The 27,979-nt window shown below is 30.4% G+C and overlaps 2 protein-coding genes across 3 annotated transcripts in view; both read right to left on the bottom strand.

The window, feature by feature from the left end:
• LOC148231282 (uncharacterized) overlaps positions 1-27,979 on the bottom strand; it is a 178,380-nt gene that overhangs the window by 130,116 nt on the left and 20,285 nt on the right. The window contains exon 2 of one of the 2 annotated variants that reach the window (XM_088194996.1): positions 1,960-2,079. The gene's annotated coding sequence lies outside the window, so the exon portion shown is untranslated. The remainder of the gene's footprint in view (positions 1-1,959; positions 2,080-27,979) is intronic. The other variant, XM_088194998.1, reaches the window with a different exon arrangement.
• LOC148231284 (uncharacterized) lies at positions 25,731-27,855 on the bottom strand. Its single transcript, XM_088195001.1, has 2 exons — positions 27,749-27,855; positions 25,731-27,374 (listed from the first exon to the last, which is right to left on the bottom strand). Exons 1-2 carry the CDS (start codon positions 27,797-27,799, stop codon positions 25,866-25,868), a joined length of 1,560 nt encoding a protein of 519 aa, XP_088051127.1. The 5' UTR covers positions 27,800-27,855; the 3' UTR covers positions 25,731-25,865.

Genomic DNA, 27,979 nt, shown 5'->3' with positions numbered 1-27,979 from the left:
ACAAGCCATTTGATTAATTCGCCTGGCAAAAATAAATAAGCAAATGTAATATAATACGATACATAGAACCGAGGCGAAATTCGAAGGGAAGGATTTCTGTCGCGGATTATGCAGCATTATGAACGGTCCAATCTTGTTTTATGGACGACATTTCGGATATTATTATCCAGGATGTGTGTGTCATCCCTTTTTTTACCATCGGGTTTATGTTAGACCACGGGAAGTTGTTTCGAGCCAATTCTGTCAAGCCTTGAGAAATTATAAACACGTAAAGCGGTGACTTTTCTACTCCGACCACTGCCAAAACGAGGTTAATAAAAAATGAATACTAAAATAACAGTGTATTTAATATATGAATAAATATATTAATATTGATAAAATGTACCGCTATAAAACAGGCAAAATCTCAGTGCGTTACAGCATATATTTAAAGATAAATTAATTTATATTTTATAGTATATAGATTTTAATCACTAAGTGCAGTTACAATATCACAATATACCTATTTTATTTTATACTGAATAAAAACGGTTGAATATAGATAAAATCAAAGAGATATTGTGAATACTAAACAATGCGATTTTTGTCGCATAAAAAAGTCGTTTCATTTTCATTTTACGCCATAATTTATAATTTCCGAATTAAATAATTAAATAATATACACTATCTTGCATTATATTTGCAATAATCTCTAAAAAAAATTTAAATACTGAAAAATATAACTCTTTTTTAAAATTAACATACAAATATCGTTCTCGTTAATAAAAGATTAAAGGGGTGATTAAATAAATATAAAATAAAATAAAAATGACCTACTTAACTGCCTTTTTATGATCTGTATTTCTGTAACATTGAATTCAGAAATTTAAAAAAAAAAAAACAATTTTTTGCTAACTTTATAACGGGACCACTCCTTAAACATTGGCGCTTTTAAGAATTACTTCTTAAAAGCACCAAAATATCAAATACAATATTTATTCTTGACTTTCAGAACAATATTTGTCACGCTGACATTATACAAGCACACGTGCCAAACACCTATTTGAATGGATTAGGAACATTAGCAAATTTTCTTTTTAATTGAATTTTCACAAATAAATACACCGTCATAACAGCTGTTTGAATGATGATCGTTGCGCAAAGAACATTTTTTATAAGATAAGTAACAGACTGCAATGGTTAAAAGCAGAAGAGAGCGAAGCACTACTTCTAACTTTAAAAGAGTATGTAAGCGTAAACATAACAACCCTTCCAATCGGATATTTTTACCAGCAACTATTATTTTATATTTTGACTACTTTGCATTCAGACCTAAAACCCAAGCTCAGCCGAATTTGCACAAACCAAAGCTACAGAAAGCGAATCAGAATCCAAAGAAGACCTAAAGAATATTTCAGACAAGGCTACAAGAAAAATACGTATCTATTAAAATTAACAAATCAGTTGTAATTTTAACACCATTTAAAACTTCGGAATAATTAGTATAAATAATTATTTATATAAAAATAATATTTACAAAGTAATTTATGAAAAAATTATAATAATTCTAAAAAATTGTATCGAACTCATCAATTTCACTTTTCTTATATTTATAATTGTAAGAATAAACTGATACTATTTATTCACTGTCTAGAAAAAAAACTTGTTGTAATGGGATACCACCGTGAGAAAACATTTATATAATAAATTCACCAAATATCCACAAATCAATTAGAGTTCGAATATCCAGAAAAGATATTGCGTGCATTTGGGTTTGCCCTCTAAACGGCTGTTTCTAATCTGCTTTAGCGGCCAGCTACAATTTGTTTCTGTATTTTGTTATCCCACCGAAAAGAGGCGGATAACAAAATATTCCTTAAGTAACATTATTTTTCAAAAATCATTTAAACTGGCGTTTACATTTAAACTTAGACATCCGCTTTGGAGTTTAAATCAACATTACTTTGAAAGCTCTCTTACTTGGACAATAATCAGGAGGAGACCAATTCACCTTCAGGCCATCAGAGATCACAGAAGTCGCTGCTTCCCTCTTCACATCCAATAGTCCAGAGTCTATAGCCACTTTGAAGACGCTTGCAGCTTATGGAAAAATTATTGCATAACAAATTAAATAATAAATATAACAATAAGTTATGTTTTTTAAAAAATTTACCCCATATGAAATTCCAGACATGTATTTAATTGAATAAAAAAATGATTCTAAATTTAAAAGCAAATTTATTTTACTAACAACCTGATAATCAGTATCAACTGACGTTTATTTATTTTTATTTTTATCATATTGTAGAAAATGAAATATAATCAAAGCAATAAGCAAAAAATTAATCGCGAGAATATTAGATACATGTTTTTATAAATTACTTAGTTAAAAATAATACGGTTTACATATATTTATGAACTGTTTTAATATAGTATTTTTAAATCGCTCAATTATTAATTTTTTCTTGTTTTTAATATTTCACTCACACAACATATTTAATACATACAGATGAATAAACATTTTAAAAAATTGCAATTATTTTATAGAATTCGCTTTTATAAGTAAAGGTCAATGAATGTTTTAATAATGAAATTAATTAAATAATAATAAAATACAAAAACAAAAAAAACTGTTATTGTTCTCACACCCTACACTCATACCCTACCGATTACTCTATAAATAATTCATATATACACAGAAAAGCAAATAAATATGAAATAACAAAAATAAAAGAAGAAACCCCAGACGGAGAACGGCGCGTGCAGTTTAGAATTCGGATACATTTTTTATACGTTAAACGCGTCACTTGCGATTACTTTTTTCCCTCTTCCCTTATCCCTATTAGGATATTCAAAATTTTCGTACCCTCGTATCCTATTCATGTTTTTTTGCCAACAAAAACCGCGCTGCAATGGCGGCGTAAGGCGCGAATGAAAAAAACGGCCATTCAGTTTTTAAACGTGCACGTTGTTGGTAATAATTCGGTTCTTATAATGTTCAGGTATATATATACGGGTTTTAATGCGGGACTGAACAATGTTTCATACAAAGGCATTATGTAATCCTGAAGGATAAACGCGCTGAAATGCTTAAATATTTCACAAAGCCTGACGTGTATTACGGTGCCGCGGCGTGTAATAAAAAAAATATCAGGGATGCTTTAGAAAAAATACGGACCCCGTTTTTTGAACGTTGATGCTAGTTAAAAATACATGGATTTTAATATGATAATTAAGTAGTGCTTCGGCATATTATTTCTAGGGTGGGGTAAAATTGGTTTATGATAATAAATTAATTAATAATAGTTGCCACTGAGGCAAAACTTCAGTTTAAAAATACTTATATGGTCGGGTGTGCTATTATAATATTATATATGAATATTAAAAAAATATTTTAAGAAATAAAAAAGTTTCTGAAAATTATTTTTTTAATTTGACAGAAAATAATACTAATTAATTTATGAGTAGGAAATAAATTATCATAACAAAAAATATTTATTATTAATTTTATAAAAAATATTGAAAGCATCTGTATTTATTATATATAAAAAAAATATATAAAAAGGCTAAATAATATATATAATAAATACGTAAAATAAATTACTGATATTTATTAATAAAAAAGTGTTAAGATGAATTATTAAAACATACTAATACAAAAGAGTATAAAAATAAACCAAAGCAAGAAAACGTCAAAAAAAAATTCTATAATTTTCTCTAATAAAATAATAATAGCAACAGAAATAATTATAGAAAAATACATTTAATTACCTCACTCTCGTGTGTTTACTAACAAATTACCAAAGCAGTTTTCAGCAGTACTAATGGGTGAATAGCAAATTAAGATGAATATGTAATATTTTCAATTAATAACGCAATTGATTTACTAGTTGAAAACATAAGTATCATTTAAAATAAGTATCATTCAAGTTATGCAATAATCTTCTAACCCAAAAATAAGCAAAAATATAATTGAATGCCTCATGATAAGCATATTTATAAAGGTATTTAATTTTCTTTAAAATCGGATGAACCAACGGAAGTAAGATTTAAGAAATATGTAGCCAAGATACGGTTGCTATTACCTAAACTAGTCACAATCAAAACCCTACTTATGGATTTCATCATTTTTATTCTAAATTTCGTCATTTTTATCCACATGTCAGAGTAACGAATTTTTTTTGAGTTATTTTGAGCTATCATTGCATTGTTTTTAAATTAGTTTTATGTTTCAAAAATTGTAATTGATATCACTTTAAAAAGATAAATCTCTTCAGTGGCGATTTTTTTTAATGCAATCCAAGGACAAAAAGGTACTTGATTTTACATACAGGTGTGAGGTGCATAAGTCGAAGCAAGTTTTAGCAAATATTTCATGATCATTCATTTCTTGAAGAAAGAAAATATGTTCATCAAAAAATCTTAAACAAATTTGACCTAAATTTGCAAGGTAAGAACACCATCATTTGTGATTTAATTAGCAGTATTTTTGCGTTTTAAAGATAAGCTTTAATTATAATCCTATATCCAAGGGATAAATTTTAGGACCGATTTCTAAATATAAGGGACTATTTACAAAGAAATAATTGCCATTATTCCAACTCAAAAAATTGTGTCTGAAATACAGAAAGTCCTACAAGATTTTGAACAAAGGCTTAATAATTTTGGAAAATTTTTAATTCAAAGATAGCGTAGATATATAAATTTGCAGAGCTATTTAATTTTGATAAAGTAGTACATAAAATAAAATTATTAGTTTGCAATATGACATTTCTTTGAAAGCCAAGTCCTTGTATAAATATTTTTGTAACGAAAAATACAAAATTTAAGAAAATGTGAATATTTAAATTTGTGTTTTCGATATACGTACTTATGTTAATCAGATTTTTTGTATCTTAAAATAATAAAACATAAAAATTAAGTGTGTTTGACTAATAGTCACATGGAAGATTCTTTAAGCTTAATTTTCCAGATTTTCTTAATTTATTTATTTATTTATTTATTAAAATTATAGCCATCGTAACCTGACAGGCAAACCCAATGCGTCACGATAGTCAAAAGTACAAATACATCATAATACATACAAATATAAACAAGACAAAACAACAGACACAAATCACCTCAACAGGTGTGCATTGTCCCATACGAACTGAACCAAAACTCCATATGTGCAAGAGAAAATGTCAATATTTCTATAGACAGAATTGAGCAGATAAATAGCCTTGGCTAGAGAAGAGTTGGCAAGTGCTCGAGTTCTACACTTAACAGGCAAGAATAGTGGACGCGACCGAGAACTATAACCACCTTCATGAGCCCACATTTGAAGCTGCTCGAGCACTGAAGGATTGTCTACGATGCCCTTGAGCAATTTCCAGAAGTGTTTAATTACATAAAGACTTCTGCGAGTCGACAAAGAAACGTATCCCAGGGCTCCCAAAATAAAATCACTGGGAAACAAGAACGGATAATACCCGTATTCCTTCAAGTATAAATATCGAAGAAATTTACGTTGTACTTTTTCCAGCTTCAATTCATTACATTGATTCATTACGCCTGGGATCCAAATGATGGAGCTAGTTTCTAGTATGCTGCGGACTAGAGTATCATAAAGAGTACGCAATACTAAAGTATTCCTGAAGTAACGCGCATTTCTCAAGATAAAACCGAACATTTTTAAGGATTTGCTATGAGTCTCTGCAATGTGCTGGCTAAATTTCCAACGTTCTTCGAAAGTCACTCCTAAGTCATTAGTTGAAGAAAACCTTTCCAGAAAATATCCGCCTAGATGGTATGAATATTTTGCCGGCGTTAATGACCTTGAATATGAAATTGTGTGACATTTCTTTACACTGAAAGGCAATTGGTTATAGCAAGCCCATTTCCATATAGAGTTGAGATCCTCCTGTAGGTCGAGGGAATCAGAAATGGAATGCATTTTCTTGTAAATTTTCAAGTCATCTGCATATAATAAAAAATCTGAATGCTCTATTGCTGTTTCTATGGCATTAATGAACAATAAAAACAACAATGGACCCAAATTGGATCCTTGAGGTACTCCAGTAGGGGTCTTATATCGTTCTGAAAAAGAGTTATTATACTTGACGAATTGATATCTATTGGTCAAGTAATTTGAGAATAGATTTATGAGATCTTCAGAAAACCCGAAATTAGATAACTTTTAATGTGCTGGTAATAATAAAAGTACAATATTCCCGTTAAAATTAATGCGAATAATTGAAGGACCAGAGCGAAACGATATACTACAATTGATTAGAGAGCATCAAGTTGCGAAGGAGTTTTAGGCTTCCGCATTTATAACCAAATTAGAGAGAAAATGGAAAATAACAGCTTTTGATAGTTTACATTTTTTATATTACCGAAAAAACAAGATTTCATTTCGTCGACAGCAAAATTTTATGGTGTTACTCTGTGGAAGATCCATATGCATTTTTTCAATCTGTCGATTTCTCTTATTTGATTATTATTATTGTTCTTAGAATTTAAAGCAAAGTTAAGGCCGATTAAAATAATCAAAAAAAAAGGCATCATTTTTTGCCTTTGACCTCTTTTAAAAGCTTTCAAGAAAACGCGCATATTTTTAAACATCTGTAACGGACCTGTCCTTTCTTATGCAACGATATATATAAAATCCAAAGGTTGTAATAAAAATAAAAATATTTTTATAAATTAAATTTTCAACAAAACAATATTTTATGAAAATTCTCTTAAAATCAGCGATTTTCTCGAGAAATGGGAATTATTAAAGCACTATTCACATGCAATAACTTATTCTAAAGCGTCGCTCAATACATAAATAATTATTGCAAGCTTTACACTGTACCCTGCAAACGTGGTAATGATCAATATATTTATGTTTTCAAGAGGGTTATTATAAATTACATAGAAATTGCTAGATACAGTTTGTTCTGTCAGCTATTTCATGCCTTGATTCTCGGTAAAAGCCGCACATGTAAGTTGGGCCTCGATTGTTAAAGTGAAAGCGTCGCTCTTTCTTTTGTATAGTGTCACACAATATTTTCTTTTTAACTAGAAAAGGATCAATGCAATTTTGTGTTTGATATAAAAAATATAAAAAAAGATAAAATGTATCAGATGCTGAACAAATATAATACACATCTCAAAGAAAAAGGGTATTAACTCAAGGAGAAAAAAAAATATATTGTTTCAAACAGCTTTATAAGAAATGTATTGGTAATAAAAAATGCAACTTTAATAAATAGATCTATCATAATTATTAGGCAAAATTATAATCTGGAATAAATAACAACGCTTAGTTAAATTAAACATTAAATTGCTCAACCCGTATATTGTTTATTAATTCAAGACTTTTTTTTTATAAATTTTATAACAAATAATTTAGAAATTTTGTATATTAATTTACATGATTTTATCTTTTTTATTGGAGTTAATATTATTATTATTAATACAAACACATATGCCATATTTAAAAAAAATATAAAAGTAAGAAAATTTATATCTTTCACGCGAATCATACACAACACATTTTCATAGATTATGCAGCTCATCATCAAAACAAAATTATGTTATCTCTCGTATATGCAAGTAATAAACGCCTTTTTACCTACACAAACACAAATACACACGGTAATCTCATTATGTTCGCGAATGTACATATCTCCATATAAATGTGTATATATTTTTATTATAAATATAAACGCCCATACCTGAAAAAACTTCGTATAATAATCGCATAACAAAATTGCGTATGTAAATGTATATTAAAATATACATACATACTAAACAGGGAGACCGCGAAGATCATCCGGTTATTGTCGCGGTTTAAATACGCCAAAATAACTTAATACAAACACGTTTAATCCCCGCATTTCTCCCCTTTATTCCGCAGCCACCGGTAATATACGTGCATAAATAAAAATCTTCCCCGGGGAAGATTAACACACCGAAAATGAGCGTTCCCATACAATTTTCTCTCCGTCTATTGTTTGGAAGCGTGTCTGTGTTTTGGATATTGTCATCTTTCCCAGAATCAAAGAACCTTTAACTTTAACCTTTAGCTTTAGCAGAGGCGGCATCAAAATCATACACATGATAAACAAAAGATTGGAACGGTCTAAAATGGTTTAATAAAATATTTTCTGATCAAAACACATGAAACATAAACCACACAGATGTATCAAAGTTATCCTACATTTTATGTTAAAAGAAGGTCATAAACAATAAAATCCTATTTAGAGGAGATAAAAAACAAAGTAAAGGCTAATTCCATACCTAAACATATGTATGAAATTATCAAGAAATGCTGAGTGTTAAACACAATCTCAAAACGATTCTAGAGACGAAGGGTGGTGTCGACAATCCATCGGTATTCAACAAATTTAAGGTCCGGGCCATAGACTTGGTTTGAAAAATACTATTTTTTTACTGTCATAAATATGTTTAAATGAAATTATTACAATATATATTAATAACAATATAAAATTGTTCCAATGATTTAACATGACTTAAAATGTGTCAGAAAGTATGTTATTTATAACTTTTATTTTATCTACATATATTTTATTAAATAAGTATTTGGTTCGAGTCGATTGCAAAACCAAAAGTAGAAATCGCTCGACGGAGACCAAGCGTGTAATAAAACTTTAGCCTTCGCGAGCTTTGACTTCTCTTGCATACATATAGCGCAGATAAACTCAGTTAAGCTCGACGGTAATAATTATTCGAATGGCTTTTCTTCCAATACAATAAAAAAGCTTATACACATTTTAACACATATTTATAAATGGTTTACGTATTTGAATAATATTTTTATATAAAACATATTTCATAAATTAATATCAGAATGGAACTATTAAACAAGTATTGTAAAACAAAATGGTGAAACCAATTTATTTACTTTCAGATAATAATTTATATGTTAGTACTAGAATGAATTTTATCTTTGTATAATTTTTATATCAGATTTACAAGACAGGATTTTTTTTTATTATTTTTTTACATATAAATCGAGTACTTTATTTTTAAATATATGCGCATGGCCAATGAGCATATGCGTACGTGAAACAGTAACTTTCACAATATAATTAAAATAAATACAAACAAATAAAAAAAAATGTTTTATAACAAAAAAATGAAATTTTGTAAAATCGATATTCAATTTTAAAGTTCTCTCAGCACAATATATAAATAAATATATATTTATATTTTTTTAATTAAATAAAAAATATCATTTAACAAGAATTTTATTCTAATAATTATTATAAATCATCTTAAGCTTTAGATCATAATAAAAAAACCTTAACTCAAAATTTAATTAGTAATTAAGTTTAAGCCATAAATAAAATTGACATTTTAGACATAAAGTACAGTTTTGGAAAGCTTAAACTACAGCTTTTCCTACAGGACCGGACTACAATATTTTCATTACATAGGTCTGTCAGAACAGAAAATTCGAAATTCTATGAAATATGAAACATTAAATGCATTGATATTTTTAAAATAATACTTTCTAGAAAAAAATAATATCGATGATGAATTATATTTTAAATAAATTTGACTTTGAAATTAATTAAAGATAGTTTGTTAAAAACTATTTTTAAAAAAAGTAAAAATGTAAAAAACGGGTGGCGCAAAAGTCGCGAACCAATGTTAACAATTTATAACAAAATAATTATCAAAGTTTGTTTAATTTTTTTTAATAGTAACTTTCATTAAAATCTTACAATTAACCATAGAAAGTTTTAATATAAACCAATAAACGAAAGTGATCGAATTATTTTTTTTCAAATCGTTGAAACTAAACGTACATATCAACGTCATTTTATTACTGTACACTTGAATAATTTAACGTTTTCAGACAAAAAGATCAGTTACAGACTTGGCAATTTAAATTGCAGTCAATAAAATAGTGTTAGTGCAAAATAGTATTGCTGAAAATTCAAAAACATCAACCAGGCGACGCTCATTACAGTGTATTAGATGGTTGTGTTTTTAGATTTACAATAAATAAATAAATAGAACGATACATTAAAGATACCTGATATGGTATATTTGAAATAAATAAATATTATTAAAAGCTTCTATGGTATAATATGCAACGTACTAATAAAAAAATGGTTTAGGCTAAAAGGGTGGTTTGTTTGGTGTCAAAAAATTATTAAAATAATTTATCCACCTATTTAAACCCATTCTGTGTCCTTCGTTGACCATTTTCATTTTTAACCAGTCTGTAACACGTGCCTTCTAGGTAGAGAAACGTTACGGTTCAACTTATTTAATCTCGGGCCTATAAGTTAGCAGTCACGCGGGACTCGCTGGCAAGTAGTGTTATATTTTTTAAATGGTTATCTTATCCGGAGAAAAAAGCAATCTTAGTACGTTCTCTTTCGGTCGCCTGAATTAGCAATGCGCCTCGGGATTGTCTCTGAAACTTACATAATGCATCTGCTGGGACAAAAACGTCTCCTTACTTTCAGGCCTTTAGCATTATCCACGTTGGGGAGGTGTTATAATGTCCAGAAAGTGGACGATAAAGTGGCCTGTTTACTGACCGTACCCCCCACCTCCTTAAACCCAAAAACCAGGGTCGCTAGGTAAATATTTAATATCGTGGAACGAGGCGCTTGGAAGAGTGCTCAAAAAGCGTGTAATTGATGCGGTAGCTGTAATGTAAAGTTGAGTATGTTGGCTGTGCCTGCTTATCGTCAGATGTTAAAATACACGGATATGGAATAAGAGATAACACCACATACATATATGTAAGTAGTATCATCATGTTTCTTCATGACTCCCATCCATTGTCGAGAAATAAAATAAATCACATTTACACTTCTATCTTAATACAATATATCAGATATAATGTTAAATTAATAATATTTATCATTCTGTATTTAAACTATTAAATTAAATACGTATCATAAGATAAGCATATATTAGCAATCACTAATTCGTCTCGATGATCAGACTAAACTCTAAGTATGCAGGTGATTGCTTAGCTAGAACTCATCGAAAGCCGGAGTTTAAAGTTTAGATTCAAATGGTAGTAAATCCCTAAAATATAAAATTAAATTTGAACTAGAAAGGATTAAATGATAATGATCAAAAAATCAGGAAATTTTTTGAAAAATAAGAAATCATGATTTTATATTTTTGTCAAGCATTTCTTTGCAAATAGTTCTCGAGAAAATGCACTAGGTACAGTTTTTCAATTTTATTGTATCCTATTCTTATAGCCAATTTTATGATTTTAAATTCCCAACTATATTTATATATTTAAGTAGTATGTTAAATCATAAATAAATCAACCTCTATAAAAAATAATTAAATATAATTTTAATAGGATTCGCAAAAATAACCGAAACCCAAAAGAGTGACATGTAAAAAAGGTCGATACAGACCTAAAGCTAATTTGTACAATAACCTGCCCAAGGGTAAACATGATGTATGCCATTAAATATTTATTTTACAAGTGTCTGTTTGTATTTTAAATAATCTATACCTCATATTCTATATATGCATATGTAGTTCCTTTACATTTTTTTATATATTTTTAAGCTAGAAAAAATACTGAGATATGATTACGCGATATTATATATATTAAAACGTTCCTACTAAAAAGGCCAAATCTATTTAAAATTATCACGATCGTTCTGAGAAACGAATCGAAAAACGTAATCGCCGCCATCAAATCTAATAATCTGTCGGAAAGTTGAATTTATTTACTTTTAAACTTAGCAACGTGCCTAATTGAAAAAAAGCAATCAAACCAAGGCCGTTTCGTTCTGAAAGTTTTATCGAGTTTTCATTAATAAACGAGTTAGGGATAAATTAGGAGCGAGCCGCAATTAAATATAAAAATCTAGTTAGACAAGCAACGAAAGATCGCCGAGGGTCGGTTGTGAAAAATATTTTTTCTTATTATTTTTTTAGGGACCTCTCGACTCTATGTTTTTAATTGGTTTTTCCAAGAGCAGTAGGAAATCGCTTTGATGATGACGTCAGGGAAAAATTCACTCCTGAAAAATCGGTTTTTATCCCGTCCGTTGTTTTTTATCCGAGTTTGTTTTTTTCGAACGGTCACTATTGTTTTTCGCCATGTTTACTAAAAAGTAATTAATTAATTTAAATATATTTTTAATAAAATACTAAATACTGTAAGTAAATTATTTTATATACTTATATATGAATTTTTAATTAAATTTTGCTACGCAGCTTAGCGTTAAGATATGGTTAGAAAAAAAAAACAGGTTTAACTCAGTTGATAACTTTCCGATTCTGCTAGTGTCTGCTTGACGTGGCAAAGTTTATCAAACCTCAAATACAACAAAACTTTGACAATCCTATATATGAAAAACATTTAGTTTATTTTTGTGAGATTTACCTAACAGGGATATGTTGTTATACATATAATACATCTTCTAGTGATAATTAATAATAATTAGTTGTACAATAATAATAATATTTGTGGGAAATGCATACTTTAGATGCATTTAAATGACCATTTCAAATAGTATGAAAAAAACAAAAGGCCCAAAAAATAACTTGTTGCTAAAAAATGCGCAATCATTAAAAAAAATCACGGGTAAACTGTGCTAAACTGGTTAATCTAAGAAAAACTATCGCTTGCGATAGACAAAGCATTTTTCGAGATTTATTGAGAGTTTCGCTTCACGTTCCGTTGGATGGATCATCAAGCGATGCAATTAGCTTACCAACATCTGCTTCTGTGATTCGACAGAGTTGTCTTTAATCAGGAGTATAAAAAGTGTGACACCTTGCCACATAAGCAGACGATCAAACGATACGATATGAGAAGGTCAGAGATGATTTGAAACAAGAGACAATCAGAGACGATACACAGACTGCATTTTAGCCAAACCGAGAAAGCATTGACACAAGAGACATTAGTGAGCGTTTGAGTTTCTCAAACAGCACTCAGTCTACGGAATATAGCTCCACACTATTCACAACACATCTGTAGTAAATTGTACAGATTAAAAAATCAAATATCAACATATTTTCTTAAATCACACCCCTTCAGCCGCAAAACCTGATTTTATTAGATATAAAAAAATAACGATTAACATTTGACACTAGCTATATCCAATGTTTCGTCAAAAAAAAAGTAAACTTTGTCAACTCAAAAGTGAAAATCTCAGTTAAATATGGGTAGTGATATTTAACCGGGCGAAAGAGAGACTATTAAAAATTTAAAAATCTCTAGAGGTCCGAGGCCAATTGCATGTTCGGGCGTGTTCAATTTTCACGGGAAATATAAAATTTAATTAAACACATTACGGTTAACGGTTACCGTTTTCAATTTAGACCCGGAGTAGACTTGCCACTACATTAAGCGGTTGAAATGGCGTGTCGCAGTAGAGTTTTTGCGAATTTCCGCGAGACGACATCTCTAAAAAAATATTATAGCGGCTTAGGGGAACGATAAAGATGCGGGGCAGGGAAATAAAAAAAACGCGGTGGAAATCAATGGTTCGGTTTTTAATTAAAATTTTAATACCTGCATTTGATGGGGGCGATCCTCTCTCTCGTAATTCATCGCACCTTTGTGGTAGAGAATAGGCAATAAATTATTTGAAGGACCGGTTTTTTATTAGGTTTTGAAATGTGAATGCATACGTTAAAAAAAATGTGCAAACATGCACAAAAAAACACGTCGATGGACTTACGTGTTAATTAACAGCTTAATATATAATTTACCGAAAAATACTAAAAGATTTTCGTTTAACTAGTTAATTTAGATTATTTAAGGGTACAGCAATTTTTTATTTTATTTTACGATTTTATTATTTTTATGGTTCTCTATATTTATGGTTCAAGTATCTGTTTGTATTTTAAATAAATAATACTCAATTATGCTATATATTAACATATACTTTTTTAAATATATAGTCAATCTAAACTAAATAATAAGGGTTTAATATTATAAATATGTTGACTTCTGTTTAAAATACTCAAAGATTAAGGACATGTAATTTATATTAAATTTTATATACCATTGTAAACTTTAAAAAATAAAAAATGGTAATGAAACACCTTCCTGGAGTTTGCATTTATAACTTCATAAACAGCTTTAACGCCTGCCTATTTTTGATCATTTCCCAACTATCTGGAAAACTACTGAAATTCATACGATAATTTATTACTATCACTTATTTGCAAAAATAAGTTGCAATAAAAGAGTACAGTTATTTTATTGCTAGATATAGAAAAAGCTTTCGACACAGTATGGTATGACGGTTTAATGCATAAACTATACATATACAAAACCACAGACTATATGTTACGCTTAATAAACTTATACATGAGAAGTAGAGACTTAGCCAAAAATAATTCATTGTAGGCAATTTATTGAACTAGCTGTCGGTACCTCACTGTCGTGAGGTACCGTAGCTTGTGAGTGTTTGAGTACCGGACCTGCAACTTTTTAGGTTTTAAATATTATTTTTGCTTCGTTCAGATTTTTTTAATCTATTTTTAAATTACAAGTGCAAATTTACAGATTTAAATCGCCTGGTGTAAGAAGTATTTTTCACCGGACCAACATCTTACATTCCAACATTGACACCCTAATTGAAACACATTTTTAATTATGATATAAATTATATAAAAATAATATGCTCAGAAGCGTTTCAGTTGAGTCACCAACAACAAGTATAAATAAACTATACGGCCAACAGTACCCACAAATTACAAATTCCAAACTATTTGACCTTTGCATATGTAAGGTAATAACGATTATTACCTAGGTCTCCCACTAACCACTAACTTAACGTCTCCCACGCGCGCAGTTAACCTCAAGATAAAACTAAACTTACTAATTGTGTCACAATTAAAACGCCAATAACAACAACGATCGTAACCAAATAACGCCCAGAGGCGTTAAAAACATGGATGCCCTGATTAAATAATTCGGTCTCGTTAAGGACCAAAGTAAGGGTTTCAACGGGATAACGAGATAAGCCTCGGCGGAGTTTGGCGAGATCCCGTTTAATCCTAGACATAACTGTCTAGCATCTTTTAGACTTAAACAGTCGCTGACCTACGTGAAATATTTATATATAAGTGAGTGTGATCATGGTTTATACGTGTTAGTTATTTATATGTAGTACTTTTTACATAATAATTAAAAAGTATATATTTTATTATATTTAACCTCAATTTAAATTGAACTATACATAAATATACATGCTACAGTTTTTTTGATAATTAAATGTAAGCGTCTATTTTTGCAACAAAGCTAGTTGCCTTCGGCCTCAAAACCCTAAAATAGTAAATATAATGTATATTACAATAGATATTATCCAACCTTGTCAAATACATGTTAATATTGACGTGATTATTAAAACTTAATTATATGTAATACATAACTCGTCAACTAATGATCAAATAATTACGTCGTAAACATGACACGTTTAAATTTAAAACAAGCGCACGAAGGGCTCCAAGGGCAAAGTTTTCCGTAAGATTTCCCAACTCAGAGACCCCAAAGAGTCTTCTATCGTGCATTGTGGAAAATTTGTACAGATTGCTCGCCACGTGAAAATGTGGAGGGAATGCATCTTCGGTCACATTTTAAGTGTTAAACTTTGGCCATTAGTTGTCATGGTAGGCTTTTAAAGGATAGGACTGGCTCTTTGGACTTTCCACGAAAATACTTTAGCGGGGAGTAATGAACGCCCGGTTGGCGAGCCGAGATACGCAATCACGCTGACTTTGCCTAATTCGAGTAATTAATTTGTGTGAAATTTCATTGAAAATAATTAAAAATAAATTATAAAAACTGGATTTCTTACAATAAAATACGACAAAATTTTTTTCAATAATTTATAGAGCAATCTTATATTTTAAAATGCAGTTATAACGTAAATTTTGCAAGATTTTGCTGGGATTTATTTTTATCAAAAACTGAATCAAAGCCTTTTCATTAAATCAGCATTTACAACTAATGCACTTATTCTTGATTCATATCAAAATTATTTCAAAAGATTATGTAACTTAAAAAATGTTTTCTAAAACTTAGAAAATGCATTTAAGATAAATGGTTATAATATTACAAAAGAAAAACATAAAGGTAATATAAATCTATTCAATAAAAAAATGCTATGAAAATATTTGTAGGGTTTGTTTTTATTTAATATCTAACTCGTACTCTTGTATATTACAAGTTTTAAAAATAATCGCAGAATTTCTAATATTAAGTTAAAGTCAAAATTAAATGAAATTTTAAAATATTTTTTTGCCTGTCTGACATATCTCTTTTTAAAAATAATTGCATAAAAAAAAATGAACTTGAATTATTGTATTTGCTAAATAACGTTTTCCACATACAATAGAAAATTGCGTAAAAGCATTCTAGGATTAGAAATTTACCGCTCATTGATAAGATACTGGTGTAAATTTTGTAAATTGGTAATGAAGATCAACAAAATTTCTTCTTTCAAACCATACGTAAGGGTTGTATTTTAATTTATGTTGATATTGCAGAATATGAAATGAATAATGAGGAATATAATATGATTAAATGCGATTCTAATTCCAGACATACAGTAGATGGTATACTATATACTAAAAAAGATAATAATTATAATACAGTATTTAAGATAAAACAGATTGGTTCATGTAAAGATTATTATGTTTAACATATAGATCCTCAAATATTGATCCAAATTTATTTTTGGAATTTATAATTATTTTTTTAGAATGAAGTTTTGATAAAATTAAAAATACTGGAGAATGGAATTTTAATTGCAGAAAATGTTAGGTTTTTATTCTGCAAAAATTAAAAAACGTGCAAATATATTTGGAATACGAAAATAATAGAAAAACAAATAACTCGAGGACATCGATAATTTTTTTTTTTAAATTCAATGAAAAGTGAAAATAATTCTAATAATTTTTATATATAGAAAAACATAACGTAATAACGGTTAAAATAATAATAAGATTATAAAAAAATTAACAAATTAGGAATTTAATTTTTAAAATGCGACTGAAATGTAGATAACATGGATGAATATAAAAGAACGAGTACGGCCAGGGGAATATAGTATGGAGAAATAAATAAAAATGTAGTGGATCTCTTCAATGGAATAAAGAAACACCTTCGTGCTTTAATAAATCAATTTTAATAATATTCCCTTTTATACAATAATATGTTTATAAATATACTTTATATTAATATTTCGCTTATATTTGTTTAGTACATAGAAAATAAGCAAAATTAGCTAAATAAATTAAGTTATAATACAACAAAAATGTAATAAATAATAATTAATCTATATTGCTACAAATCCTAATCAAAATATTAATTTAGTATACAATTTTGTAACTTTACTTTTATAAAATACATATCACTATTGTTTTAATTGTATACATTTGTGTGCATAAAATGTTTATTATCGCTGTAGAATATAGCTTTTATGGGACAAATAAAATACGACCACATTATTGAAAGTGGGCCAGGTCATGGTTTTATAAACTTATTGCACAAAATGGCCGCCAACGTTGCATATAAAATTTTAAATTTTACAAAAGGTGCAATTTAGACGCTATAGTATCATTATATTTATTGTCTGTGAAAAACGTGCTTTGTGTGTCAAATTAAAAATGCCGTAGTGTTTTATAAATAAAGGATATTAGTGTACAATTTTTGACCAACAATTAATCATTTATAATAATAATAAATATTATATAAATCACCTCTTAAATATATACTAAAAAAAATTAATTGTGTGAAACCTTGGCAAGAAGATATTGAATTGTGACTAAACTATAACTTTTTGAGCTATAAGAATAATATCATTGAAAAATAATTAAAAATATTTATTTAAAAATAGCATTATAATGATTGTTAAATAAAGATTAAATATAAATTTTAACAAATAAAAATCTTGGTAATTGTTTATATCATTTTTTATCTATCAATATTTAAAACAATATATTTTATACATAGTTTTATCTAGATTTTTTGCTAGATTAATATAATATTATATCCTCGTGTTTATATTTGCTCTATTTTACAGTATCTCACATCCAATTCAGCAACCACGAAGGGAAAAAACCCAAAACAATATCGCCGGGTAATTAACGACTTAGCAAACGGACGTATTAATTCTCGACTTCGGGCCAACTTTTCTGCTGCAAGAAAAGCGTTAATGATACAACTTTGGGATAATTTATGATAATGGTTGTTACACAATTTCGTTACGGTTTGCGCGGAAGTTACCTCCGCAACCTCGGCACTCGCATTCCACTCGTTAACCTTTTATTACTTAACCCCTGCGCCGCCACACAGCGGCCGAGTAAAACTATTCAACTCTGCTCATTTTTACTCGGCTGACGCGCTTTATTGTCATGTTTCAATTTATACAGGCGGACCCTGCAAACTTTATTACTGTTTCAGGAATGTAAAAGCAAAGGCATCATTCTTCCTTTGTTGTGTTTTAGAGTCAAGTCCAAAAAATATGTTAAAGCCGCGCTAAAGAAGAAAAAGCGATTACGAAAATACCCACCGCAAAACTACAATTACTAGTATAAAGTTTCAAACAAAATAAACAACAACATTTTAATATTCAATATTATATAATATAAGTTTATAATATGTGATATTAATAAGATTAAATCGAGATGTATATAAATAGTCTAATAAAGCATTTAGCAAGTTCCGGAATGTGATATTTGCTACTCTACATAAGTCTTTGTTAAAACGGAACACCGTCGTGAAAAAGCATTTTTGCAGACTAAGTCAATGTACTTGCAATTAATCAGAAACATTAAAAGTATCCGTCGCAAATTCCATGAGAAAGAACACGTGCATGCAGAATCGCGATCTAAGCTGGTAAAACAGTTTGTAATCTGCTCTAACAGCAATATGTTTCAAAACTCGCCACCTTTTTCTAATTGGCCGCTCCCCTGAAAGGGTCGGAAAACAAAACATTTTATAAAGAGAGCTATAGGCCAACCAACGATCACCTTTTTAGAGCTTTACTCACAAACTTCTACTAACAATGACTTTAAACTTAAAGCTACATAATTTTTCGATCTAAATATAAATGTACATAAACACAACATTGTAATTTAATATTTGTGGCTAAAAGTATTCTTTAATTATTAAAGTAGCAAAAATAATTATTGCAACTATTCAATCCTTGTTTTGCAAAATAAATTTAAGTAAATATTTTTTGTTCTAAGCTAGTTTAAGTTAAATTTTATTTTATTTGACTAATTATGTGACTTTTTATTAAAATGAATTTAGCACCTATTTTTTTTATTGAGCGTAGGATAAATCCGAATTTTACAATTAAGAGCCTCACACAGTGATTCGGATTTATCCGCACATAGCACATAAAGGGTTAAAGAACGGTAAAAAATGTCAGATGGTGCTCATCTTCATATATTAGGTCCACTATAATTGTTCATTTTTGAATGATTAATTGTATAATTATTATTTGTTTACTGACTATCATGACGCATTGGGTAAATTTGGCTAATCATTATGGTAAGATTTGTAATAAAAAAATTAATTAAATAAATTTATACATAATATTTACCTATTTATGACTTTTAATGACAATGTTTTTTTATTCGTCCACATTACACAAACGCGCGTGTATTGCAAGCACTTTAACAAAAAGGTTCTAAGCAAATGATACAGTCGGTGACATAATACATGACTGACTGTGTATAATATAGATACATATAACTAAGATTATGCAGTTTATCGAAATTAGATTATTGTTGTTACTACAATAAAAATAAATGGTAACTAAAAAATTTATAAGTCAATAACAAATAGGCTGTATCTGTTCTAAGCTATAGCATTGGCTTTACAATTGATAAAAATGCTATTTAAGGACTTCTCTTAAATATTAAAAGAGTAGAAAAGCTAGAGCATTAGGAAATAAATGCACTGTCACATTCTAAACAATAATTGTCACTTCACTGCCTACTAGAAATATATAAGAGTTTCATATTTCTAGTAAACAGGCCAAAAACGATCCTTAGAATACCAAGAAAGTAGTTGATTTTCACTGTCAACGCCACTTGAAAGAGACTTTTCATCACTAGACACTAAAATATATAATTCACGTCCTGAGCTTGCCAGTGAAACTTTTACTGAATCGAGAAGCCAGTACAATTCTATAAATAAAGGCAGCTAAACACACTCTAACTCTAAGATTTCGTTCAACCCAGCCGTTACTTTAAGTTGTCATGAGTTAGCTCTAGCTTTAAAATATTATTAACTGTTTTAAAAAACGAGTAAGCTTAACTTTATTATCGCAAAATATATTATCGTATTTAAAACAAATAATATTTGCTTCTTATATAATCAAAAATATTTTTAAATATCTATCAATGATAATTTTATTAAATATACTAATTTACGACTGATTAAACTTTTAACACGTCTAATGTTAAGCATTGCTTAATTTATATGTATTTATATTGTATTATATGTCATGTCATATAATACAATATAATCAAATATTCTACGAATTGTTGACGAAAGAAGCTGCTCTTTCAGGACAAAGTTAATATAAATTCATCACTTTTACGTAAGTATAAATATGCAATTTCAACTTTAACTAATCTACCTTAAAAATCTAAAACACCAACCCACTTTAATATTATATTATACATACATAGGTACATCCAAATCTTTAATGTTCGAATGCGGCAATTGGCAATAGTTGGAAAGCTGCGAATTCGCAAAGCGGCAGATCGCTATCTCGTAGCACAGCCTCCGTAAGATTGTACCGATGGTTCAATAACCAGATAAGCGTTACGCCAAATTGAATTTTGTTTGGCCAAGTGGGCTCAAACAAAAATTACGGCACATGGCGCAATTTCTCCGCCCATAATTTTGTATTATATTATATAAAATAGAAGGGCGGCCGAATTATAAATTCAAATTGTTCCAAAACTCGGCGGCTTGTTACAATTTTTGCTGGGCAAACAGTAACTTCGGATAATTGTCCCCGAAGGTAAATACCTGTCACCGATGGTTTCATTACAATTTATAATTTACCACCTGCTTCGGCGACGGCGTTAAACGCCTACGCGAGTTTTAATGAAACATTTTTAGTAATTTAAATTAAAATTTATAGCTCTATAATATAATATATATAAGTAAGGAGCAAGTTGCAGGCGGCGAAACAAGATAAACTTAAATTTTAAGCTTTGATTTTTACGATTTTAAATCTGTTTCGTGAAAGCCACCGTTTCATATTCTTCATTATTTTATTAGGCTTTGTAAACTTCAATCTATAACTAACTTTAGGTTTTAAAAGATAGATGTATATTTGTATTATTATAAAATTACCATTGTTGCTAGTTGAATCACAAATTGCAAGGATTTTTTGAAACTTGTTATACTAATGTATTTATTAAATTTGTGCTTTTTACATTTTCTAAGAATAAAGTAATTTATTTAGCGTTAAAAATAATTTATATGTCTTGAATCAAAGAAATTTTCCAGACAATCAAAACTGAAAGATACATTGAACTTTTTCCAATTCTAAAGGGTATATAATAAGAACACGTATACATTAAATCACTTCCATTAGTAATATACTTTGCTTAAGAACATCTTTTAGACATTTATTCACAATTTAAAATGCTAAAGATTTGGCAACTTTGTCATAAGGCACTTTTTTAGATAGCATATTTCACCGACTGTCGGCACTTTTTAATAAAATATAGCAAACGTTTGTTTTTTTATAATTGCATTTAGTAAATGCGTCCAAATCTCAGATTGTGACGTACCTATTTGGTGTTACGAATACGCTTGTTTGTCAAGTAGTAAAAAACTGATAACAGTTTGAATGATGTTCAAATGTGGTCCAAAATATTAATTTATATTTTAAATTAATTAAACTCAAAATTCTAGTCATTAGACTAAATCAGGATTAATGTGAAGAGAGAAGCGGTTAGTCTGTCGTAAGTCTACTTTAAATTTGGTTGCAGTTTTTAATGATGTTGTAGAGCTATTGTCTTGAGCGAAAGTCATTTGAGCCCTATGTATCTGCATTTATACACAAATTTTTTGCTCCTTGCTTTTTGCTGAAACGGCCAAGTACGACAGACTGGAAGATGTGGATTTGCATCTGAATGGTTAGAATGGTTAAAACTTGTCGTTTGAGCAAGTTTAAACCGCAATGGAAGATGTATTTCTGAATGCATATCCAAAGTTGATTCAATAAAAAATATCAATTTTAAACAAAAAAGATTTAAAATGGCTATTGTGATGCATCTGTCTATTGTCACGTACGGTCTGCACCAATCGCTTATCCTTTGTTTCATGGCAGTGTGTTCACGACACACTGTTCAAAATAATATGAAACGGTTCAACGAATATGATTCTTACAAATCAAAGCCAAAAACTGAAAAAAAACAAAAGACAACTGCACAGGAAAATTAAATCTTAGTTCATGAATCCCTATAAAATCGTAAAGCGGAGGGCCATCTCAAAAATCTCAAAAATGTGGAACACAAACTATGGCTTTCAGAAAGAATAAAACTCAAAGGTTAAAATGGGCCCGAAAATAACGAGACTGGACATCTGAAGATTTAGTCCGATGATAATTTTAAACTAAAATTGGTTAATATAAAATAAATAAAAACTTATTTTTATTTAAAAAAAAATTTTAAAGCAATATTTTTTTAAACTAACAATACGCTTTTAACATTTTTTAATTTTTGCGAACACTGGTGTAGTACATGTTCGTCTAAGAATCGGAAAAGAATATCTAACTGATTGCGTAGTACCCAAAGTCAAATATCATGGCGGAAGCGTTATGGTCTGGGGTTGCATGGCAACACCAGAGGTAGGAAAACTGTAGTCTTGCGAGAATAGTATGAATAATGACATTTATATTTCAATGTTGCAATCCCGTTCAATGGATTTCTACTGGAAAATATTTTTAAGCACAGACTGAGCTACCAACTGATTCCAGCAGTAAAACGCTTCATGCCGTATTTCGCTAAAAAGCACTGGTTAGTTTACATCAAAGAGTTTAACGCTTTTTGGATGATTTACACAGTCACCTAACCTAAACTCGATAGAGCATTAATTGAAAAAAATTAAAGAAAGTGTTGCCTAACACGATTGCAAACCGAAAACTAAGCTGCAAGAAAAATTGCAGATGGAATCGATAAAATTGTCATTAGTTGACAGTATGGCACATACGGTTACAGCTGTAATTATAGCTAAGGGTGGGCCTACTAAATAATAAATATAAGCTTAAAATAAATGTTTCAAACAACCTTAGTTGGTTTTATATTTTTATTTATAAGATATAACACATTTATTGGGGTGTCCCATTATTATGGCCCAAAAAATGAATTAATTTGTTTTAATTAGATAATTGGTTTTATGTTCTATTGATATGTGTATTTGTAAATAAACACATCTAAAAATTAAATAAAGATCGCCTTAACTGCAGTTTTGGTTAATTTAGGTTTTAATTATGCTTTGAAAAATATATTATATCTATAAAAAAAATAATCCCTATCAAATAGATTTCTACTGAAATAAATATGTATATTAATTTCAATGTACTATTTAAAAGTCTGTTATGAAAATATAAATATAACGTTTAAATTAAGGCTCAAGTTTGATCGTTTAACATGTTAACAAGATAACTTTGTTTAAACAGCCATTGACGAAAGCGAATCAACACATTTCGCCAACTCATCTCTGCAATGATAACCGCTACATGTATTCAATCGTATTACGCATAATACAATTCAATAAAAAAGTTTCAGTAAAATAATGAAACAAAATTCACAGTCATCCCTATGCTAATTTTAATATTTAATTTTAATAAAAATATTGCTTTAAGTAGACCTGGCGAAAGTCGACGCTAAGAGTGGCATATTTGACTTGCTGACTCGGATAATCGCCTTAGGGTCGAGAACGCTTTAAAGTATTAACTCAAAGAATTCATTATTTTAATAATAAAAATTCACTTCTTACTGCCTGTTTTTGATACTAGCTTTTTTGCACTGAGATGATAAAGCGAGAAAATTTATATTAATAAACCTGACTTGTTTATCTGATTTTGATTCAAGTACCCAAATATCAAAATATTTTTTTATTTAAATATCAGGTATTAAAATTAAGATTATTAAGAAATCACTTTAATGCTTATTTGCATCAGCTTATACATCAAATTTAATTTATTCAAGTAATATGAAATAGGTAAGGAAGGTACAGTTTTTGTTATTTTAGTCCAATTTACTCGTTTTAAAAAAAATTACAGCGTAAGTTAATGTTACTTGCTTTTGTAAATCAGTTTAATTTAGTATAGAACGAATTAGTTCAATTTTTATTGTAAGTAGGATTTTCATTAAAGTTAACAATCTAAAGTAAACCATTTGTCGACGGCTTTTTTCCTTCCAAAACAAAAAAAATATGAAACATTTACAATGTACTATTCTATACCTTAGTTGAAAGTAATAGTATGCTGTATTTAATTTTTATACAGGCATTTATTACAAAATTTTATTTTAAACTCTCAAATAAAGTAGAAGTTGCTGGTTTTTAACCATTGTTTAGTTAACAAGAGGAAATTTAAAAAAATATAATAAGACGAATGTAATAACAAGTTTAATATATGCAAAAACTTTTACAAAGGTAAATAAAAGTATTTAAATGAATCAATATGATAATTAGGCTATTTATTTTTTATTATTGAGCATAAAACCAAGAGCTATTTAGAATAAATAAAATGCTTTGTGTTTTTTATTCTTATATTCATTTAATGATTTTTAATTAGTGGAGACACAGAATATTGAATTTAAAATATTTTTTTTTTGAATACAATAAAGTTATTAATAAAGTGCAGACTTTGTATGTATATATGTATGTGGTAAAAAATCATTATTTAATTCGTACATTGAATCTTTAATATTTGTTTAAAAAATATATTTACAAATAAATTTCAAAATTCTGAATAAGTACATGTCAATAGTTATGTTTTAAGTAAATATCCTAATAATTCTAATTTTTTCTACAAATATATATTATATATATATATCGTTTACCTTGATTTAAACAGAAATTAAAACCAATACTGTAAGTAGAGACTCCAATCTAAATTTTTAAATATTTATTCATAAATGCAACGAAAAATTTCTATATTTAAAGACCATTCTCAGGGAAGAATTTATGCAGATTGGGTGTTAAAGCAGCAGGAAATTGAAGCTGAACTTTCAAAGAAAATCTTATTTTCTGATGAGGCACCTCTCCAGGAATAATATTAAAAATGGCTGCATATGGGGCAAGAAAAATTTTCTTGTGATTCACAACAGAGCATTAAATGCCCAAGAAGTGACTGTTTGGTCCGCATTGGGGTCAGACGGCGTCATTGAGACTTAATTTTTTGAGAACGATATAGGACTGTAACAGACTGTAACGGCTATAAGTCCATTACAGCCGACTGTTTTTGCCACAAAATCCAAGATATTTTTGTGGAAGACATATGGTTTTTACAAGTAACTTGCAACACATTGAGTGCAACGTTGGATATGTTTCGTGAAAAAATCCCAGGTCGCATTATTTTACCTTTTGCTGACGTCAACTGGCAGCTAAGATCATGCGATTTACCGCCATTTGATTTTTATGGGGTGACGCTAAGTCATGTCTAAGCCGACAATCCATAATTTTTTTAAAAAAGCTTAACTTAACTTAATTTGTGAAAAAACGTACATAAATATAAAAAAAGAAAATGTTTTTAATAGCAAGTGACTTTATTTTATTAATAAATAATTATTAAATTATGTGTCAAAAATCCAAAAAAGAGTGAATGAGTTACAAGCAAAAAATACATGGACAAATTTGAAGATCTGGATCATTTGGTGAGTTATTAGCAAGGACGTGATTTTCCACCAGCTGCTGCAGTTGCTGCAGCGGTTGCAGTAGCGGTTGCGGTTGATCCACAACGTGCGCCGCTCGTCGCAGCAGCATTAGCCATGGCGGAAGACGTGGCTCCGGAAGATCCACAAGATCCAGCAGAACCAGCGGCATTAGCAACAGCGTTCGCGCTTGCACTAGCGCATGCACCGGCGCCTGAATTAGCGCCTGCAATAGCAGTTGCATCAGCGCTTGAAGTAGCGCATGCTTTGCCGGTGGCACCAGCACCTGCACTGGCGTTGGCAGCTGCGTTTGCTGCGGAATAAGCACCGCCGCGAGATCCACTGCTTGCTGCAGCATTTGCGGCAGCATTGGCCATGGCGTTGCCACCGGCACACGAACCAGCATTGGCGGCGGCATTGGCTGCGGCATTGGCTCCGGCACATGAACCTCCGCGAGATCCACTATTAGCTCCTGCATTAGCTATTGCAGTAGCTGCGGCATTGGCTCCGGCACATGAACCTCCGCGAGATCCACTATTAGCTCCTGCATTAGCTGCTGCATTAGCTGCTGCATTCGCTGATGAGTTAGCGCCGCCTTTAGCACAGGCATTGGAAACAGCGGTGGCGCCGGCGTTAGAGTTACAAGTTGATGGCGCTGGTGCAGGAGTAGGATTGCAGCAAGCTGAATAAGCGCTGGCTGTAGCAGTAGCAGATGCACTGGCGTCAGCGGAAGCCTTTGCTTCAGCAGAAGCGCTGGCTTCAGCGGCAGCTTTAGCATCGGCGCATGCACTAGCTTCAGCGCTTGCTCTCGCTGATGCGGATGCAGAGGCTGCGGCTGCGGCGCTCGCAGTAGCGGTGGCTGTAGCTGAAGCGGCAGCACTGGCACAGGCGGCAGCGTTGGCAGAGGCAGTGGCTGAAGCAGAAGCGGAAGCCTGTGAGCTGGCTGTAGCTTGAGCGAAAGCAGCGGCTTCAGCGGCGGCAGAAGCTCTTGCTTCGGCTTCGGCACAAGCCTGGGAAGCGGCTTCAGCTGCAGCTATGGCGGAGGCCTTAGCTTTGGCGGCAGCTGATGCTTCGGCAGAAGCTGCAGCTGAAGCGCAAGCTGCGGCGATCGCAATAGCGTTGGCGTCAGCGGAAGCAGATGCAGCGGATGTTGCAGTAGTAGATGCAGAGGCGCTAGCGTCAGCAGCAGCCCTTGCATTAGCCTGAGAATCAGCTGAGGCGGCGGCTGTAGCAGCGGCATAGGTTTGAGCGTATGCTGCAGCTTGAGCGTACGCAGAAGCCTTGGCTTTAGCAGCGGCTCTAGCTTCCGCAGCTGCTCTAGCTGAAGCAGTAGAACTGGCAGAAGCTGAGGCCTTGGCTTCGGCTGTAGCTGTGGCACCAGCACAAGCTTTATTGCACACCGGTGCTGGAGTTGGTCTTTCAACACTTCTGCTACGGCTATGACTGTGACTATTACTATGACTGTCACTGCCACTTTTTCTGCCTCCGCATGATGGACGGATTCCGCATCCTTCGATCACCTACATGATACATATTTTTTGTATTAAAAACTTCAGTAGATTACAAAGTATGTCTATTTTTTTAACAAAAAATTGCTGTCATGGCCCGAACCCGTGGCCTCTGGGTTATCAAGATAGACCTTATGGACTACATTATTGCGACCTTAATACGTATTGTACTCAAAATGTTAGTCAATAATTTTTATTATTACATTTACATTATAGTTTTAAAACAAAAATTATGGATTATTTTTAATTTATACGCCTACGTATTTATATAAAATATGTAAATTTATGTTAATATTTTTAAAAAATTACAACTAGCGATCATTTAAATTTTTCGTAATAGTTTACTAATTAAAGGTAGAGTTTATTTTTAGATAAATTGAACTTACTTGAGCTGCGACTAGGCAGGCGAAGAAGAAGAGAAGAGCTTTACTCGACATGTTGCTACCAATTATTGCCTTGCAGGTAATAGTAGTGAAGCGTTGATACAATTGATACTCGATTTAATTTTTACCCGCGTTTTATATGATTTGAAACAAGAAAAAAGATACGTTTTTTTGTAATTAATGGACATCTGTAAATGTCAACTTTGTAAATATAATAAATCTGCAACTCAACAA

The sequence above is a fragment of the Plectrocnemia conspersa genome, unplaced genomic scaffold (assembly GCF_051122295.1).
Source record: "Plectrocnemia conspersa isolate PC_06_02 unplaced genomic scaffold, ASM5112229v1 ptg000010l, whole genome shotgun sequence".
Taxonomy (NCBI): Eukaryota; Metazoa; Arthropoda; class Insecta; order Trichoptera; family Polycentropodidae; genus Plectrocnemia; species Plectrocnemia conspersa.
Note: the sequence above shows the minus strand (reverse complement) of the source record. Positions and strands in the feature narration are given on the sequence as shown.

What these genes read in the sequence shown, in the direction of transcription:
- LOC148231284 (XM_088195001.1), bottom strand. Translation starts at nt 27,799, where the DNA reads ATGTCGAGTAAAGCTCTTCTCTTCTTCTTCGCCTGCCTAGTCGCAGCT. An exon ending in CCTGCCTAGTCGCAGCTCAA is followed by an intron (nt 27,375 to 27,748) that starts GTAAGTTCAATT and finishes TGTATCATGTAG; the next exon opens with GTGATCGAAGGATGCGGAAT.